At 44.8% G+C, this 18,992-nt stretch overlaps 1 protein-coding gene across 1 annotated transcript in view; it reads left to right on the top strand.

Annotated features, from left to right (window-relative positions):
• The first annotated feature begins 280 nt into the window (after positions 1 to 280).
• Positions 281 to 18,992, top strand: part of RFX8 (regulatory factor X8) — a 36,391-nt gene continuing 17,679 nt past the window's right edge. The window contains exons 1-6 of the mRNA XM_054163170.1: positions 281 to 487; positions 1,850 to 1,881; positions 3,777 to 3,900; positions 7,003 to 7,064; positions 10,381 to 10,467; positions 18,581 to 18,643. Of these exons, the coding sequence (XP_054019145.1) occupies positions 281 to 487; positions 1,850 to 1,881; positions 3,777 to 3,900; positions 7,003 to 7,064; positions 10,381 to 10,467; positions 18,581 to 18,643 (575 nt within the window). The remainder of the gene's footprint in view (positions 488 to 1,849; positions 1,882 to 3,776; positions 3,901 to 7,002; positions 7,065 to 10,380; positions 10,468 to 18,580; positions 18,644 to 18,992) is intronic.

Below are 18,992 nucleotides of genomic sequence, written 5' to 3'. Positions count from 1 at the left end.
GGCAAGTAATTTTCTCAACTGCTGTTCCTGAAAATAAAATTTAAAGAAAGAGGCGTATTTGGCCACAACGGCTGCACCGCGGCTGGCGTTGTCCCCCGAGACGCAGGTCGCCCTTGGCTGCGCCAGGCGGCTGGTGGGAGCCGGGCTGGGTGCGCCGCCGTCCCGCGACCGGGACCGGGCTTCGCCAGCCGGTACCCAACGGCCGGTACCCGACAACGGCCGGTACCCAACGGCCTGGCACCACCCGGCACACGCATAGCACAGCACGGCCTGGCCCGGCATGGCACCGTCCGAGATGGCCAGGGACAACCGCACTGTCCTGCACTTCTCCATCATCTGCTGGTGCGTGCTGCCCCCTTCCTTCCCCGCAGCTGGGACCGAGCAGCTGGGCAGGCCCTGGCTGAGGGTGGAAGGGGCGAGGGCGGCTGCTCTCCCCTCCTCGCCGTGGGGCTCGCAGGAACTGCTGGGCGGCCTCGCTGCGGGGAGGGTAGGAATCTGACCTGTGACACCTCAGTTGCGTTGGGCAAAGTCTGGTTTGCTGCAAATGCCCCTTCATCACAGTGGTGCATAAACGATGCCATGAAAGCAGGGAAGTTTCCTTCAAACTCCACCTCCCACCACAAATCTTACTGATGTGGAGGAAAGGGTGATTTGTCTCAGCCTACTCACTCACTGCAATCTGGCCGCTGAGTTGCGTTCACTTGAGGTGATGCTGCAGAGCAGCTGGTGAGGAGCATCCCTGGCTGGACTACACACAGTTGGCATGCTTTTACAGCACACCTCAGGTGGCTGCAAGGCTGCACAGTTGGTGGCATGTTGGCATTCAGAATGATGCTGAGCGATTGACTTTCTCCCAGGTTATGCTTCCTTGAGGTGATGGTAGCAGTTGAACTCCTCAGTGAGCTATTTCCTATGGTAGAATAAGGTTGTCACCATCATTTTCTTGGGCTTTGAGAAGGGTTTGATCTGCTGTGTAACAGCCAACCATGGTTTCTCTTGCATCCCAAAACACAGATGAGTCAAACTAGTAAATAGTGCCAAAGTACATGCAAGCTAACTTTTAATGTGACAGCAAGTAGTCTTAAATCTTTCCTATTCCCCCCTCTCAGTAACATCTGCACAGTGGGAGTTAGTCTGTGCTTTTGCTGTGACACAGATGCTAGTTCCATTTTAAAAGGACTGAAGGAAGAGATTCATTCAAGGTCATCCAACGTGCTTAAGACAGTCTGTAAAACTGAACCATAACCAATCCCTGACAGGGTGATCTGATGATTCTTTTCGTCACAACAATCTTCCAAATCACTGTTTTGTGTTTTAACAGTTCTTAAATATGCAGCTTCATGTTACAGTTGGTGCATTGATATCAAACTAGACTTTAATGGTTTAACAGCATACATGCAAACCTGTATAGTGCCAACGGTTCATGTATAGCAGGTGGCAAACCCCAAAACCTGAAGTCTGTGTGAGGTCCTAGAACTAATCAGACAACAAACCACATAGAAAGCATGAATAAGTAGCAGATAACTGGAGGAGGTCTTTCCCTGGGTGATTTTTCTTTAAGCTCCATCTTCCTCCCTTGTCACCTTTTCTCTTTGATTTTATTGTCTTTATTACGACTTTTGGTTTGATGTGTGCCATAAACACTCAGGTTTTGGGAACCTTGGGGCTAATGGGCAAGAGGATGAGCACTGTGCTCTCTTCTGTGTGGATTTTCTTTCTCAATAGACAACGTTTTTACATTATGTGTCAGCACTAAGAATGTGTTTGACTTGTTACTTGAAAAAGGATTGCAGTCTGACAGATGACAAATTCATGAAATTTAATTCCCATATATTTTGTCATTAAATAGTTAAATGCTGAGGAAAAAACTACTGGCAGAAAGTAGGTACTGAGGCAGGAATTAATTTCTGCTGCACTTCCAGTGACTCTTGTGATGTTATATTAAGGATGAATTTGGTCTTTGGTTTAATCTCCTCTGGGACTACTCAATTACAAAGGGGCTTGAGATAGTTGCTCTAGAAGAAACAAGCATTTCTTCCTGCTGGGAGGCAGGGCTCAGACAGGGCTCTCATCTAAAATAAATTTTACTTACTTTTCATCCCCCTGATGGGAATCATAGAATGCATCCTGTTGGAAGGGACCCCATTAGTGCGTCAGATCCCCTGCTTTTGGTGCAGGTTGTCCCCACTCATGTCTAACCATGAAGCTTTTGCTGTTGGGTGGTGGAGCTGGAAGTGGTGAGAAGCTGGCTGAGAGCCCAGAACAGCTCAGCCCCAGTGCTTGGCAGCACCACCCTCTTGAATTGTTAAGAAGATGGTCTCCTAGGAGGTAAAAGTGAAGCATTTTGGAGCCTTTTGTTAGGGAGAGGAAAACCTGGGGGATGCAGTCAGCCTTCTTGCTTGGAGAAAGGGCATGAATAAAAGGTGAGGCAGACATCCTCAGGCTGCACAGTTATCATGTTCTTGCTCAGTCATTTCTAGCAAGCCAGCTCACCAAAGACCTTATGCACTCTCTACTACACTGAATACAGGTAATACAGAAAGACAAATGCTGGGCTCCCAGAAATCAGGCTACTAATAAGAGAGGGGATGATGATTTAAAATCCAACTGGCTTATCTCACTTCATGATTATGAAAAGTCTGCTTTCCCAACTAGCTCGATTATCAGTAAAGACACAGTGAGTAAATGGCACTGTGCTGCAGTAGCATTCAGCTGATAAATTAACTAAATATGCACAAATCATTTGGTATAACGGAAGCAGAGTCACAGTAAGAAAACACCTTCATAAGATCAAGTGTGTCATGCTTTCCAGATTAATCTCTTGCTTCTTTGCTCCAGCTTTGCTTGTGTATTTGTGCTGCAGAAAGTAATTCTGATATTGACACCACTGGCATTATATCATAATTAAAGTGTTGGGGGCTTTTTTTGTTTGTTTGTGGGTGGTTTTTGTTGTTGTTTTTTGGGAGGATTTTGTGGTGAGGGTGATACCTTAGGCTAATAGATAACTAAGTTTACACCCTCCTCACCTTATATGCACAAGTAGCTGTATTTACTTGGCAATGAAATTGTGATAAGTGGGATGAATAAGGGATTTGGCCAGAGAATGAGCATTTAAACATCTAAACCTGTTACAGTCCTGGCAGTTCTGTTACACAGTAACTGTACATTAAAATCTGTTCTCTTATTTACTTGAGCTAAAATCAGTGAGGCTGTATGAAAACAGAGCTTGGTCTTTCATAGTTTGGGCACTCACCATCCCAAAACATCATTTTAGATGGAAAAATGCTCCTATCCTTATCTTTGATGTAGTGAACATCTCTGTAATTAGGAGTTCAAAGTTATACCCTATTAATGAGATGCTAATATTTTGTCTATTTATGTTACTGTTACAATAATGATACTACTAAGTTGTATGGTTTTATTAAAAAGTATGAAATATAATTAATTTCTTAGCAGTCTCACATGACCTCTCTTACACTCTGGAAACCAGGAAAGTAGAACATAAACCCACACATAGAATATACATAGCTATATAAGATGTGTTGTTTTTTTCCCCCCAGAATGCATATTAACATAAAAGCAGGTGGGGTTGTTTGGTTTGGTTTGGTTTGGTTTTGGTTTGGAGTCTTTGTTTGTTTTGATTTATTTTAGTCTACATTCCATAAAATCAGAGCAACTCTCATAGGGTGCACTGTAAAACTGGTGAGCTTTTTGCAATCACAAGCTAACAATTCTTTTAATTCTGACATAAATTGATTGATGTTTTTGTTTTAAAGGATAGCTGACAATTTCTGTTTGTGTGAAGGATGCACTATACCCCGTTGGCTACTATATGAATTGTATATGGAAAGCTGCAGTCCAGAGCCCAAGTATCGAGTAAATTCAGCCACTTTTGGAAAGGTACAGAAGCGATAGGACATATAAGATAAGAAGCAGAGATACCAGAACAGAAAATCTGATAATCAGATATATATGTCAAAAGAGATTAAGTAACAAAGAAGAATGAATCTTTTCTAATGTATTTCTGGTAAGATCTAATGTATGCAATGTTATCCAAGAGAAAAGAATATTCTTTGTGGTGGAAGTTTACTTTCTTCAAGGACCTGGTGTATGTTGTACTAGAAAAGATTTATTTTGACAATATATTTTTAAAAGCTTACCAGGGTAAACAGCAGAAGGTTAATAAACTCATCCTGAGGAGCTGACTCTTCTATCCTTAGAAGACCCACCCCAATGATTGTTACATAATCTTATACGTCCCTTTTTAAATATACTTACAAAGATTTTTTTCTCCAAACACATTAAAAAAGTTGTTGTAGAATCATCCAAGCAAAACAAATGCAGATGTAAAACCCAATCTCCTTCAACCTGTTCCACTTTTCCACTGCATAGAAGTGGATAGAACTCACAGAGCAACTGCCACTTAGAAATCCCAGCTGCAACAAACACTCAAAGCTATTCAGTATTATTTAACAAATCAAGGTCGGCAGAATGCCTTGTGGTTATTAATTGGTCCAACCTTTTTGTTCAGAATTTCCTATTTTTACTGATAATTTTGTTCAATTAGTGCCCATGTTAGGAGATACCACACGTTGTTTTAACACAACGTAGTTTAAGTAAAAGCTGTACCTGAAATCAATTCCATTTATGCAGATAACCCCATTCTAGAAATCATTTATCTCAATTCAGCTGAATCTAATTTTTTTTTTTTAAACTGGATAAATTGTATCATCTTTACTTAAGATTTGATGGAGTGATCCAGTGTGATTTATTACCATAGCTTAATGGATCATCAGCTAAACCCATGTGTAGAATTTGCCTGGTAATCTCTCGGTAGCCAATGGAGTACATACAGTATCACAGTATCACAGTATCACAGTATAACCAAGGTTGGAAGAGACCCCAAGGATCATCAAGTCCAACCTGTCCCAACAGACCTCACAACTAGACCATGGCACCAAGTGCCACATCCAATCTCCCCTTGAACACCTCCAGGGACGGTGACTCCACCACCTCCCCGGGGAGCCCATTCCAGTGACGAATGACTCGCTCAGTGAAGAACTTTCTCCTCACTTCGAGTCTAAACCTCCCCTGGCACAGCTTGAGACTGTGTCCCCTTGTTCTGGTGCTGGTTGCCTGGGAGAAGAGACCAACCCCTTCCTGTCTACAACCACCTTTCAGGTAGTTGTAGAGGGCAATGAGGTCACCCCGATCCTTCTCTTCTCCAGGCTAAACAATCCCAGCTCCCTCAGCCTCTCCTCATAGGGCTTGTGCTCAAGGCCTCTCCCCAGCCTTGTTGCCCTTCTCTGGACACGTTCAAGTGTCTCAATGCCCTTCTTAAACGATTCCTCTCACCCTAAATGAGTCATCTCAGACAGTGCTTTGGAACTGCCTGTTGTTTTTTTGTGTCTCCATTGACTACTGAGTCTGCAGGGACTAGCTCAGACAGCTATACCTTGTAGCCACATAGGTAAGATTAATCCCATCCCGTCTGCATGCTTTCAGGTGCTCTGGCATGATTGAGTTGCCATCTGTAAGCAAGGCCTTTTTGTGGTTGAAGTTAATACGTTTTACTTTTAAATTGGGACAGGCATGGGTGAAGCGTGAGTCTGGTCATGCAGAAGAGCTTAGCTGATGAGCCATAGCTGCTATAGGCTGGTGCTTGCAAATGTTTGCTAACAGCCTTAACTGACCCAGTGTCTTGCAGTGCAAGTTAACACATCCCAAGTGAGCAAGCTGGCATACAGATCCCCAGTGGTTTGAAATGGTCTGTCCTTCTATAGCAGGAGATGGGACTGTGAAGCAAGAGGCTTAGGAGGGCAGGAACTGCAGTAACCCTGGTTTGAACTAAAGGTGTACATGTAATCAATTACCACAGCCTAGCTAATGGGCTGAGCTATTAATAATTCATCAAGCTGTAGTAACCTGACCACATAACATGAGTGTGGACTGTAAGGACTTTTGTAGTCAAGCCCTGTGTGAATCAAACTGTGGTGATTTAAGACACTGCTAATCTCATCTGACCTATCCCACTGCCCACTGTGCCACAGAAGCCCTGGTTTCATAGGATGCCTTATTTGGCATTATGCTTAAACACCAGTTTGAGAAAGGGGACAGCTGGTGAGGGTGAGTGCAGAACCGTGAAGAATAGAACCACTCCAGCACCATTAAAACTGGAGGTGCACATTAGTCCGAGCTGGGGAAATTTGCCCTTTAGCAGGCCTTTGGGCCAGCAGAGTGCACTTTGCACAGAGTTCAAGCTTTGTGCTTCCTGAGCAGAGACTCTCCTCACTCCTTGCCAAAGCTGCATACTATGTCCTTGGTTCCTGCTGCATAAGAAATGTTAGCTCCAGCTGTCCTGGGTTAGTCTCTGTCTTCTCAGGACAGTTCATGCAGAATAATCACAGTGAAGTGGATTATTACCCTGACAGTATTTTACTACTCTGCAGGGCCTAACCTCAACAAATGCTGCATGACCTCAGTTCACATTCACCACTGTGGTAGTCAAAAACGTTTTGCAGCTTGATGATTCAGGTCCTTTTAAAAGAAATAAATCAGGCCCTATTCTGCAAGTACTCCTTACACAAGTGAGCAGGTAGGCAAAGTCCCTTGTGCAAGTTCTACTCAAATAAGCAAGGCTCGCAGGACTAGCAGAGTACTAGGGAATCCTGGCACCTCCAAGTTCCCAATATGATATATCCACCCAACTGTGGGTGGTCTCCTGGTGTGTGCACTGTGTTTCAGTGCAAGATAACACAGACTAGTCTAAAAAATTTCCTACCTGAGGAAGGTAATCCCTTAAATTGCTGAGCTTTGGATCAAAAAAAGAAAAAAGGCATGTTTGAGTTCAATGCAACAGCTACCATTTGGGAGGCAAGAACAGCTATTAGCCTGCAAATGATGGAAAGCAAAAGAAGCAATTAATGAGAACAAAACATAGCAGATACGGTTTTGTGTTTTAATTTGCCAAATCTCTCTAATATTCTGTTTGGTTTTTTTCAGCTTATTAGATTAGTTTTCCCAGGTCTAAGGACAAGAAGACTGGGCAAAAGAAGAAATGCCAGGTATTTGTTTTGCTTCCTTTGTTTAAATAAGTTATTTATAACTGTTCTAATAAAATTTAAAAATGGAGAAATGTTCAGCCTCAGCAGTGCAATACAGCAGCTGAATTGTTGGCTGCGAATCTGCAATGCATTGCAATACCCAGAGTGATCTGTGATGTCATGAAGTATGTTAAAACACCGTTAATTCCATGAAAATCACCACATCAGAGCTGCTGTTGTAGGGCATGAATTCCAGATCAGACTGATTTTAAAAATAAATAAATTAAAATGAGTGCTCCAATTTGTACTGGCTATTATAGCATGGTTTGCATGAGGCATCTGCCAGACAGCACAATCTTACTCAGAGCTTGAGACACAAGGTCAGGAAAGCCTAGCTCCGGGATGCGTGGGGGTGCCAGCTGTGATGAATGTCTGTGTTGTGCTTTTCATCTTTGCACATATCTGTGCAGTGACACAATGTGCAATGGTGGTCAACAGAAATGTCGTAAACCGTTTACAACTATTTAAATCCGACCATCTCAGACCTTCCCCCTGCATTACTTTAGTTTCCCTCTTCTCTCTTAGAGCACAGAGTTTGATACTTTTTCATTGATTCATTGATTTAGGAAGGACATCGAGACACTTGAACGTGTCCAGAGAAGGGCAACAAGGCTGGGGAGAGGCCTTGAGCACAGCCCTGTGAGGAGAGGCTGAGGGAGCTGGGGTTGTTTAGCCTGGAGAAGAGAAGGCTCAGGGGTGACCTCATTGCCCTCTACAACTACCTGAAAGGGGGTTGTAGACAGGAGGGGGTTGGTCTCTTCTCCCAGGCAACCAGCACCAGAACAAGGGGACACAGTCTCAAGCTGTGCCAGGGGAGGTTTAGACTCGAAGTGAGGAAAAAGTTCTTCACTGAGCGAGTCATTCGTCATTGGAATGGGCTGCCCAGGGAGGTGGTGGAGTCACCGTCCCTGGAGGTGTTCAAGGGGTGATTGGACGTGGCACTTGGTGCCATGGTCTAGTCGTGAGGTCTGTTGGGACAGGTTGGACTTGATGATCCTTGGGGTCTCTTCCAACCTTAGTTACTGTGATACTGTGATACTGTGATTCAATGTCCAAACTTATAATCACACTCTAAATATCCTTACTGGGGAAAAAAAGGATGTTTTAAGGGCATTGAGACACAGTAATTTTACAAGCTGTCAAGTACTGGCTTTGAGACTGACATGCCCTTACTTGATTTGCAGCTTTTCTCCACTAGTCTGAACCTGCTTTCAGTTTGATCCAGTGAGATATTTTATTTTGGGAGTGCCTCACCACAGACACTCCTAGGCTTCTTGTAGCTGACAGGATTTGGGACTGGGCGTGACAGCCCCCAGCCTCCAGGCTCTCACTTTCCATCAGCAGAAGGTTACCCTCTGCTGGCGGCCTCAGACCGCTGCACTGCTCCCCTGGCTTCCCAGTGACTCAGCCCGGGAAAAGCCAGCTGGGTAGCAGGGACGGCGATTCTGACTGCTGCTGACTGAGGTCGGGATAAACCTTAGAGAAGGTGTGACAGGTCTCTCTTTAGCTTGATATGACGTGGGTCTACAAGAAAGCCAGAGAGGGATTTTTCACAAGGGCATGCAGTGATAGGACAGGAATTAATGGCTTTAAAATGAAAGAGGGTAAGTTTAAGCTCAACATAAGGAAGAAGTTCTTTACTGTGTGGTGTTGAGGCATTGAAACAGGCCACCCACAGAAGTTATGGATGTCCATTGCCTGGAAGCGTTCAAGGCCACGCTGGATGGTACTTCAAGCAGCATGGTCTAGTTAAAGATGTCCCTGCCCATGGAAGGGTGGCTGGAACTAGATGATCTTTGATGTGCTTTCTAACCCAAACCATTCTGTGCTTCTATGATACTATGAGCCATCCAGTCCCTAAGCTATTGTGAATGGCTGCAGAAACATTGTGCTAAATAATTAAACTTCCATAGGGATACAGGGACCTCTGTCAGCTGACTCTGGTCCTTGACTTCACTAATTGTGCTTTACAAATCTGTTGCATGCCATTCACTGATTTTTTGTTTGGAAGGTGGTGTTATTCCAGGGCAAAAAATGTGAAAATTTGTTTGTAAAGAGCATGTGCAATTATCTTCTGTAGGAGTGTAACAGGTTAAAGCGAGCCTGCCTGTTTCCCTGCAACACAGAAGTGAGGGAAAATAACACACAAAAAGCTCTGGGTTGAGATAAAAAGAGATGAGATTAAAACTTTTGCTGAGCAAACCAGATAATAATAATACAATGTGCAATTACCTTAGTTTAGCCTATTTGGAGAAACAAAACTGCAGCATGAACAGAAAAGCAGTAGCATAAATCAGAAAACCAGGGAACTAGCCAATTCCCACCCTTCTCGCCACTGTTCCCAATGCCTGAAACCTGGAACCCAAAAGCAGCAACTAGAACAGGAAGCCTCTCATGTTACAATCTGAACTTGAAGCCATAGAATAGAATAGAATAGAATAGAATAGAATAGAATAGAATAGAATAGAATAGACCAGGTTGGAAGAGACCTTCTACATCATCATGTCCAACCTATCATCCAACTACCCAATCAACTAAACCATACAACCAAGCATCCTGTCAAGCCTCGCCCTGAACACCCCCAGCGATGGCGACCCCACCACCTCCTCAGGCAGCCCATTCCAATGGGCAATCACTCTCTCTGTGTAAAACTTCCTCCTAACCTCCAGCCTAAACCTCCCCTGACGCAGCCTGAGACTGTGTCCTCTTGTTCTGGTACTGGTTGCCTGGGAGAAGAGACCAACCTCCGCCTCACTACAAGCCCCCTTCAGGTAGTTGTAGAGAGCAATAAGGTCACCCCTGAGTGTCTCGTCCTCTCCAGACTAAGCAACCCCAGCTCCCTCAGTCTCTCCTCATAGGGCTTGTGCTCCAAGCCCCTCACCAACCTTGTTGCCCTTTTCTGGACATGCTCCAGCAAGTCAACCTCCTTCCTAAACTGAGGGGCCCAGAACTGGACACAGGACTCAAGGTGCAGTGTACAGGGGCAGAATGACCTCCCTGCTCCTGCTGGCCACACTGTTCATAATACTTTGCCTCTGCCAGCACTTTTGTTTTGAAACTGACGTGAGGCAGGATGGTTTTGAGTAACAGCAGCAAATATTCCACTTAACCCATGACAAGGGGAAAAAAAAAATCTCAACAGAATTTGATCTTTTTTTTTTGTTTAACTAGAATAATCATCTGCTTTTGAAGGAGGATTGTGAATTATTTGCTGACTTGTTGAAAATCATATGGTTAGAAGTTAATTTTACTTTCTTTTTTTAAACTTATTTTCTAGGTATCACTACGCTGGAATAGCTGTCAGGGAGAATTCTGCCATTTACGCACGTTATTGCTTTCTTCTGTCTGAAAAAGATTATCACAGGTTTGTTTTTTACAGTGTTTTAATCACAAAATGCCACATGACAGTCTGTGTGTTGCCTGTAAATAATTTGTTGAACGTTGACAACAGCATTATATTTTTGTTATTATTATGTATACGATAAAAGTGCCATTAAGTGCTGCACTGTCATAGAGAAGCTCCATTTTGGAAATGTGCACTGCCTAATCCAGCTTTCTTGAATTGGACATGCAGAGGGACCTCGACAGGCTGGGCAGATGGGCAGAGTCCAACGGCATGAGATTGAACACATCCAAGTGCCGGGTTCTGCACATTGGCCACAACAACCCCATGCAGAGCTACAGGCTGGGGTCAGAGTGGCTGGAGAGCTGCCAAACAGAGAGGGACCTGGGGGTGCTGGTCGACAGTAGGCTGAACATGAGCCTGCAGTGTGCCCAGGCAGCTAAGAGGGCCAATGGCATCCTGGCCTGCATCAGGAACAGTGTGGCCAGCAGGAGCAGGGAGGTCATTCTGCCCCTGTACACTGCACTGGTTAGGCCGCACCTCGAGTCCTGTGTCCAGTTCTGGGCCCCTCAGTTTAGGAAGGAGGTTGACTTGCTGGAACGAGTCCAGAGAAGAGCAACAAAGTTGGTGAGGGGTTTGGAACACAGCCCTATGAGGAGAGGCTGAGGGAGCTGGGGTTGCTTAGCCTGGAGGAGACTCAGGGGTGACCTTATTACTCTCTACAACTACCTGAAGGGAGGTTGTAGACAGACGGATGTTGGTCTCTTCTCCCAGGCAGCCAGTACCAGAACAAGAGGACACAGTCTCAGGCTGCACCAGGGAAGGTTCAGGTTGGATGTGAGGAAGAAGTTCTATACAGAGAGTGACTGCCCATTGGAATGGGCTGCCTGGGGAGGTGGTGGAGTTGCCATCATTGGAGAATTTCAGGAGAAGACTTGATGGGGTGCTTGGTGCCATGGGTTAGTTGTTTGGGTGGTGTTGGATTGGTTGATGGGTTGGACGCGATGATCTTGAAGGTCTCTTCCAGCCTGGTTTATTCTATGTATTTTAGCCATGTCAATCTAAAGAGCAAGAACTCATGCCAAGCCTAAAAGAAGAGCTTAATATAGTGAGACTCTAAATAGGACCTCAAATAAACATATTTAATTAATTTCATGATATTGTAGCACCTTCCATATTAAATAGTAGGCTGAAGAGACGTGTATTAAAGTATAAACGACTGCACTGTTTTGAAGAGTCCTACACACAGTTGCATTACCTGGGGTTTTGAACTACTTGAAACAATGAGGCATATTACTTAAAAATGCTTCCTTCCCTTTGTTTTAAAATTTCAGATTCTAAAATCACTTCTTGTAAGGTAACAAAAAGAGGTATATGATAAGTATAAGCTGATTGCAAATATTACAATATCTGAAAACAATTGATTAATGTAAAGTACTTTGGCAGACTAAATTGTAGACATAAGCATGGTATGGTTGTGGGCAGGCAAGATGAGTTCTTAAGGTTAAGCTCATGGTTGAAGTAAACAACAGATTTGCACTTCTCCACAGAGGGGAAAAGAAATTTAAAAAAAAAAAAAAAAAGAAGAAGAAGAAGAAGGAAAATGCTGCCACTCTGTAACAGTTTGTGGTGGGTTGAAAATTCCCCCCCAAATAATAAATTTGCCAGACCAACTCAGTTGGAAGCAAATGAAAGCTGTATTTACAAGCAAAACTACTATCTACAATGAAACGCAATGAATATCACAGTATCACAGTATAACTAAGGTTGGAAGAGACCCCAAGGATCATCAAGTCCAACCTGTCCAAACAGACCCCACAACTAGACCATGGCACCAAGTGCCACGTCCAATCTCCCCTTGAACACCTCCAGGGACGGTGACTCCACCACCTCCCTGGGCAGCACATTCCAATGACGAATGACTCGCTCAGTGAAGAACTTTCTCCTCACCTCGAGTCTAAACCTCCCCTGGCACAGCTTGAGACTGTGTCCCCTTGTTCTGGTGCTGGTTTCCTGGGAGAAGAGACCAACCCCCTCCTGTCTACAACCACCTTTCAGGTAGTTGTAGAGGGCAATGAGGTCACCCCTGAGCCTCCTCTTCTCCAGGCTAAACAATCCCAGCTCCCTCAGCCTCTCCTCATAGGGCTGTGCTCAAGGCCTCTCCCCAGCCTCGTTGCCCTTCTCTGGACACGTTCAAGTGTCTCGATGTTCTTCTTAAACTGAGGGGCCCAGAACTGGACACAGGACTCAAGGTGTGGCCTAACCAATGCAGAGTCCAGGGGCACAATGACCTCCCTGCTCCTGCTGGCCACACTATTTCTAATATAGGCCAGGATGCCATTGGCCTTCTTGGCCACCTGGGCACACTGCTGGCTCATGTTTAGGTGGGTGTCAATCAGCACCCCAATATGTACAAATATACAATATTTACAGATATTTACAATCATAAACAGCCCAAGGACCCCCATGGCCAAAGAGCAGGGGAGCTGCAACAGCCCCTTTACACCCCTGTACAAAAGGGACAAGAGAAAGGAGAGGGATGTTAGACTTAGCCAAAACAATGCAGCCAAGGTCAAGCAGAAGCCAGCAGAATCACAGAGTTAGTATCTCCTAGCCTGAGGAAGCGAGAAGAGAGAGATTGTTTACATCACTAGCTTAAGCATGTTATCTTTCCAATGGGATTTTTTAGAATTACCATTATTTTCCTTTTTACACCCAACATTGATTTATTTACATTTTCATACTTTCTGTTCAAGATCTGTGAAAAACGTCTAAAGGCATAGCCTAAAACTACCACACAGTTTTACACTCCTTTTAAATGCACAGGGGAAGAAAAATAGGTGCAGCCTATGCCTTAGATTTGGGAGCCTATGCTCATAGCATCACACTCTTACAGACTTTAATGTGCATATGAATAAATTCTGTACTTTGGTTTCCCTTCTCTTATATGCAGATACAGTATTTTTCTATAGCATGAATGTTAGAGGGATAAAAGTCATCCTTCCAGGTATCCAGATATTCTAGTGATGCTAAGTGTGTTTCGGTGTGTGTGATATTTTCTATTATAGTTACTGAAGCTTATGCTCTGCAAGACCATGGAAAAATTATACCCATAGTTTTATTGCCTTTCTTCACAGGCTTTATAGCAGTAGAGTTGCAGAAGTTCATAGAGTGAACAGAGTAATGGATGGGACAGGGCAGAGGATCAGGTTCAAGTGGCAGTTGGTTGTTGTGAGACCAAACAAATTTTTCATAGGTCACTTAAGGCTCATTTCCCATGAGATCTTAAGGTTTATCCCATGAGATCTTAAGGTTTATGACAGAAGTGATAAACCTTACTACCCATGCACCCAGCATAACCAGAACAGGCCTAAGATTTGACATCTGTAACAAGGAAGGGCCTTGGCCTCTGCTGAAGTAACATCGCGTGTGTCTGGCTTTCTTTGCTGGTCTTTCTTTGTCAGGGAAAGAAGGGAGTTTCTCTGCCAGTGTCCCTTGAAAACAGTAATCTTGACGGACATAGTAGGAGAGCTGCTAGTTCCGGTCATAGAAGAGCTGAAAGAGAACAGAACAATTTGGCTTGTTGCTCATTTTCCTCCCAGAGTAGAAACATGAGGAAAAATTACAAAAAGTAAGAGGAACCAAAGAAGCAATGTTGACTAGCTGCAGAGCCAGCGTAGAAACAAGATGTACAGCCACTGCTGGGAGCCTGGAGCAGAGCTTGTGGCCTTGGCCCTCGTCACAGAAACAAAGCCTGGAGAAGAGAAGGCTCAGGGGTGACCTCATTGCCCTCTACAACTACCTGAAAGGGGGTTGTAGACAGGAAGGGGTTGGTGTCTTCTCCCAGGCAACCAGCACCAGAACAAGGGGACACAGTCTCAAGCTGTGCCAGGGGAGGTTTAGACTTGAAGTGAGGAGAAAGTTCTTCACTGAGCGAGTCATTCGTCATTGGAATGTGCTGCCCAGGGAGGTGGTGGAGTCGCCGTCCCTGGAGGTGTTCAAGGGGAGATTGGACGTGGCACTTGGTGCCATGGTCTAGTCGTGAGGTCTGTTGGGACAGGTTGGACTTGATGATCCTTGGGGTCTCTTCCAACCTTAGTTATACTGTGATGCTGTGATACTGTGAAAGCCTGTTTGTTGATGGGGTGGGGAACACACTACAGGCCATGTTTAACTGTGAGGGAGTCACTGCACTGGCTGCAGGCCTCCCTGTGCTTCTCCAGCAGCTGCCAGAGGAGCCTACCCAGACACCTACTTCTGAAAAACTCTATTTCACAGAATCACAGAATGTTAGGGGCTGGAAGGGGCCTCAAAAGATCATCTAGTCTAACCCCGCTGCCAGAGCAGGATCACCTATACCAGATCACACAGGAAGGCATCCAGGGAGGTTTTGAGTATCTCCAGAGGAGATTTAATATTTAATTTGGAGGTGTATTCAAAGGAACAGACTGACATCAAACAGTCATCTAGTGATCTTGGTCTGGTTTCTTGAGATAACTTTTCAGATTAAAAAAACAACCAAACAACACAATAAAAAACATCCAACAAAAATCAAATTAAATATGAGATTGCATTCAGACAAAGATCATATTTCTAGTTGCAATGAAAATGTTTTATCTACAAAATTATATTGTCTGACGCTTCCTTCATCTAAGACAGTTATAAGAAGTCACTAAGTTGTGCAAAGCTAGATAGATGAAACTAGAAATTCCCACTCTCAACCAGAGTACTTCTCAGCCAAAAGTCCCTATGCCAGGGAACAGATTATCCTGGAGGCAATCACTGCACACCTGAAGGATGGCCAAGGGCTCAGGCCCAGCCAACATGGATTTAGGAAGGGCAGGTCCTGCCTCTCCAACCTGATCTCCTTCTATGATCAGGTGACCCGTCTGGTGGATGTGGGGAGGCTGTGGATGTAGTCTACCTGGACTTCAGCAAGGCCTTTGACACCGTCCCCCACAGCAAACTGCTGGCTAAGCTGTCAGCTCGTGGCTTGGACAGCAGCACTCTGTGCTGGGTTAGGAACTGGCTGGAGGGCCGAGCCCAGAGAGTGGTGGTGAATGGTGCCACATCCAGCTGGCGGCCAGGCACCAGTGGCATCCCCCAGGGATCAGTGCTGGGCCCCATCCGCTTTAACATCTTTATTGATGATCTGGATGAGGGGGTTGAGTCAGTCATCAGCAAGTTTGCAGATGACACCAAGTTGGGAACAGATGTTGGTCAGTTAGAGGGTAGAAAGGCTCTGCAGAGGGACCTTGACCGACTGGACAGATGGGCAGAGTCCAATGGCATGGCATATAATAAGTCCAAGTGCCAGGTGCTGCACTTTGGCCACGGCAACCCCATGCAGAGCTACAGGCTGGGGTCAGAGTGGCTGAGAGCTGCCAAACAGAGAGGGACCTGGGGGTGCTGATTGACACCCACCTAAACATGAGCCAGCAGTGTGCCCAGGTGGCCAAGAAGGCCAATGGCATCCTGGCCTGTATTAGGAATAGTGTGGCCAGCAGGAGCAGGGAGGTCATTGTGCCCCTGGACTCTGCATTGGTTAGGCCACACCTTGAGTCCTGTGTCCAGTTCTGGGCCCCTCAGTTTAGGAAGGACATCGAGACACTTGAACGTGTCCAGAGAAGGGCAACAAGGCTGGGGAGAGGCCTTGAGCACAGCCCTATGAGGAGAGGCTGAGGGAGCTGGGATTGTTTAGCCTGGAGAAGAGAAGGATCAGAGGTAACCTCATTGCCCTCTACAACTACCTGAAAGGTGGTTGTAGCCAGGAAGGGGTTGGTCTCTTCTCCCAGGCAACCAGCACCAGAACAAGGGGACACAGTCTCAAGCTGTGCCAGGGAAGGTTTAGACTCGAGGTGAGGAAAAAGTTCTTCACTGAGCGGATACTGTGATACTGTGATTGTCTATTGGAATGGGCTGCCCGGGGAGGTGGTGGAGTCACCATCACTGGAGGTGTTGAGGAGGAGACTTGAGGGGGTGCTTGGTTGCATGTTTTAGTTGATTAGGTGGTGTTGGATGATAGGTTGGACGCGATGATCTTGAAGGTCTCTTCCAACCTGGTTTATTCTATTTGATTCTATTTGATTATTTGATTCTATTTGAATGCATGCCTGTAACACCTGGGCAGCTGAGTGTCAGAATTATTTGTCTGATTAGGGACTGCAGGGGAACAAAAAAAAAAAGGAAAACAGGAAAAAGATGAGAAAACAGAGAAGTATGAATAGTGCAACTCTGAAAGAAATAATTAGGTCACATGCAGAATAAGCAGCAGCTTCAACCAAATAAGTTAGAGGGGTTTTTCCCATCTGTATTGAGTTTGGTAGATTCTTTGTAAAAAATAGGAGAACATCAGGAAATACCTCATCTTTACTGTCCTCTCAGAAGAGTTCAGTACTTTTTGAAATCAGAATTATTTTTTCATGACCTAATGACATTGATTAAAGCCAGTAATAATAAATTCCAGATTTTTTTCTATTAGAAAAAGAATAATGAAAACATAAGGGTTTTCTACCTGCAAGAACAAATTTTGCTCTTGCAGAGGTAATCATATAATTGCAGCATGGATGTTTCATCCATAACTTCTCAGTTCTTGAGAGTGTGTTGGTGTGGAAAATTCCAAATTACAATGAAGAAGATTTTTAATACACTATTTCAGTGCAGTCCAAATGCTGGTCCGTGGACCAGTTCCTACTAAAGAAAAATAGTTCTCTGTCGTGTTGCCATTTCCTTCTGGCAGATACAGGGGATGTCTGTCTGAGTAGTGAACGTGTCCTAAATAACTATTACTCCCTCTCATGTCTGAATAGAGTGCAATATGCAGATGTTTTTTCTGTTGTACCTACCTGAAGGGAAAGCAGAACACACAATCCAGCCTCAGCTGGGCATCTACCCAGCCTGTGGGCTGATGAAGAGAGGAACAGTTTCAAAACTCTGATCCAATCTGTCTGATTGCAGAAAAGAATATTTCTTGACCCTATTGAGATACATAGAATACATAGAATAAACCAGGTTGGAAGAGACCTTCAAGATCATCGCGTCCAACCCATCAGCCAATCCAACACCGCCCAAACAACTAACCCACGGCACCAAGCACCCCATCAAGTCTCCTCCTGAAAACCTCCAGTGATGGCGACTCCACCACCTCCCCAGGCAGCCCATTCCAATGTGCAATCACTCTTTCTGTATAGAACTTCTTCCTAACATCTAGCCTGAACCTCCCCTGGTGCAGCCTGAGACTGTGTCCTCTTGTTCTGATACTGGCTGCCTGGGAGAAGAGACCAACAATGACACAGTTGTGGTAGTGAGGAACTAGGCCAGTAAGAGATCTGGCAGGTTGGGAACTATGCTCATTGGTGTCATAGAAATGGTAGTAAGATTATAACGGTGTGCCTTTGACTACAAAGATGCATTTGTCTTTTCACAGTTAGTGGGACCTTGAACATATTGGTTGTCTGGACTGGAATGTGTTTCCATGAGAAGTGATAAGAATACTCTTATACAGCACCTGTGAACTGGTTCATTTAGAAATCTTGGGGTTTTTGAAGATATGTGTACCACAGTTCTGATGATGATGTCATGAAAGTTGTGTAAATAAGCACAACTGTAATCAATGGGGTCCCCAGAAATTCAATGGAATGTGGGTTTTACTGATTTGCATTACGATAACATGCCCGTTAGGAGGGGAGGGCTTCTGTAAGAGCTTTGAGGACAAGCTCTCCCTAAAAATGGGCTCTGGCTTAGAATAGTGTTAAAAAAATGCCAGTTAATTTTGGTTTCATAAGAGTTAATTTTTGATTCTAATAATAGATAAAAGTTTGAGGTTCTTTTTAGTGATGCAAATCAACAAATTTTAAACAAAAAATCTGATATAACAAATTTGTTTTTCTAATCTGACAGTCAATTGCATGCACATTCACCACCCTCTCTCCTTTCATTTTTCCTTTGTCCTTCCCTTTCACCTCTTCTGTTAGTCTTTTTGTTATCCCCACCATTCTATTTCCCATTTTAGCTCTAGTTCCCACGCTACAGCATCATCCAAACTCTGCAAAAGATACGGTGAAAGTCCTTGTGATTTTGCTGTCACCCACTTCTCTCACCCACCTCCTCTTTTGTGTGTCTTGTCTTAACCTAGGCACAGCTTTTCAGAGGAAGCAAGCAGCTCTGCTTGGCAGCCAAGCACTTCTGCAGGCACTAGGTGAGTCCAAACCCCCTTTATTAACCATGGGAGGACACAGATGTTAGCTGTTCATAGTGATTTACACTTAATCATCACTGAGCTCCCAGCTGGCTGCTGGGGCGCAGGAGGACCCATGCAGTACCCCTTCTCACACCTCACCATCCCCATGACTGGGGGAGAGGGGGAGCCAGCCTACCAGGGGAGCCAGCCCACTGGAGGAGAGTGGTGCTGATATGTGTTGCCATAGTAGCAGCAGCAGAAGATACAGCTGGCCGCCTTCTCAGGGAGAGCAGGAGCTGGAAAATACTCATTAATTTTGTTTCACAGGCTTTAGAAATCTGCAGGAAGGACCCATTTGAAAGAAGCG

This window comes from Dryobates pubescens, chromosome 7 (genome assembly GCF_014839835.1).
Source record: "Dryobates pubescens isolate bDryPub1 chromosome 7, bDryPub1.pri, whole genome shotgun sequence".
Lineage (NCBI taxonomy): Eukaryota > Metazoa > Chordata > Aves > Piciformes > Picidae > Dryobates > Dryobates pubescens.
This window is presented reverse-complemented; position numbering and strand designations above follow the sequence as displayed.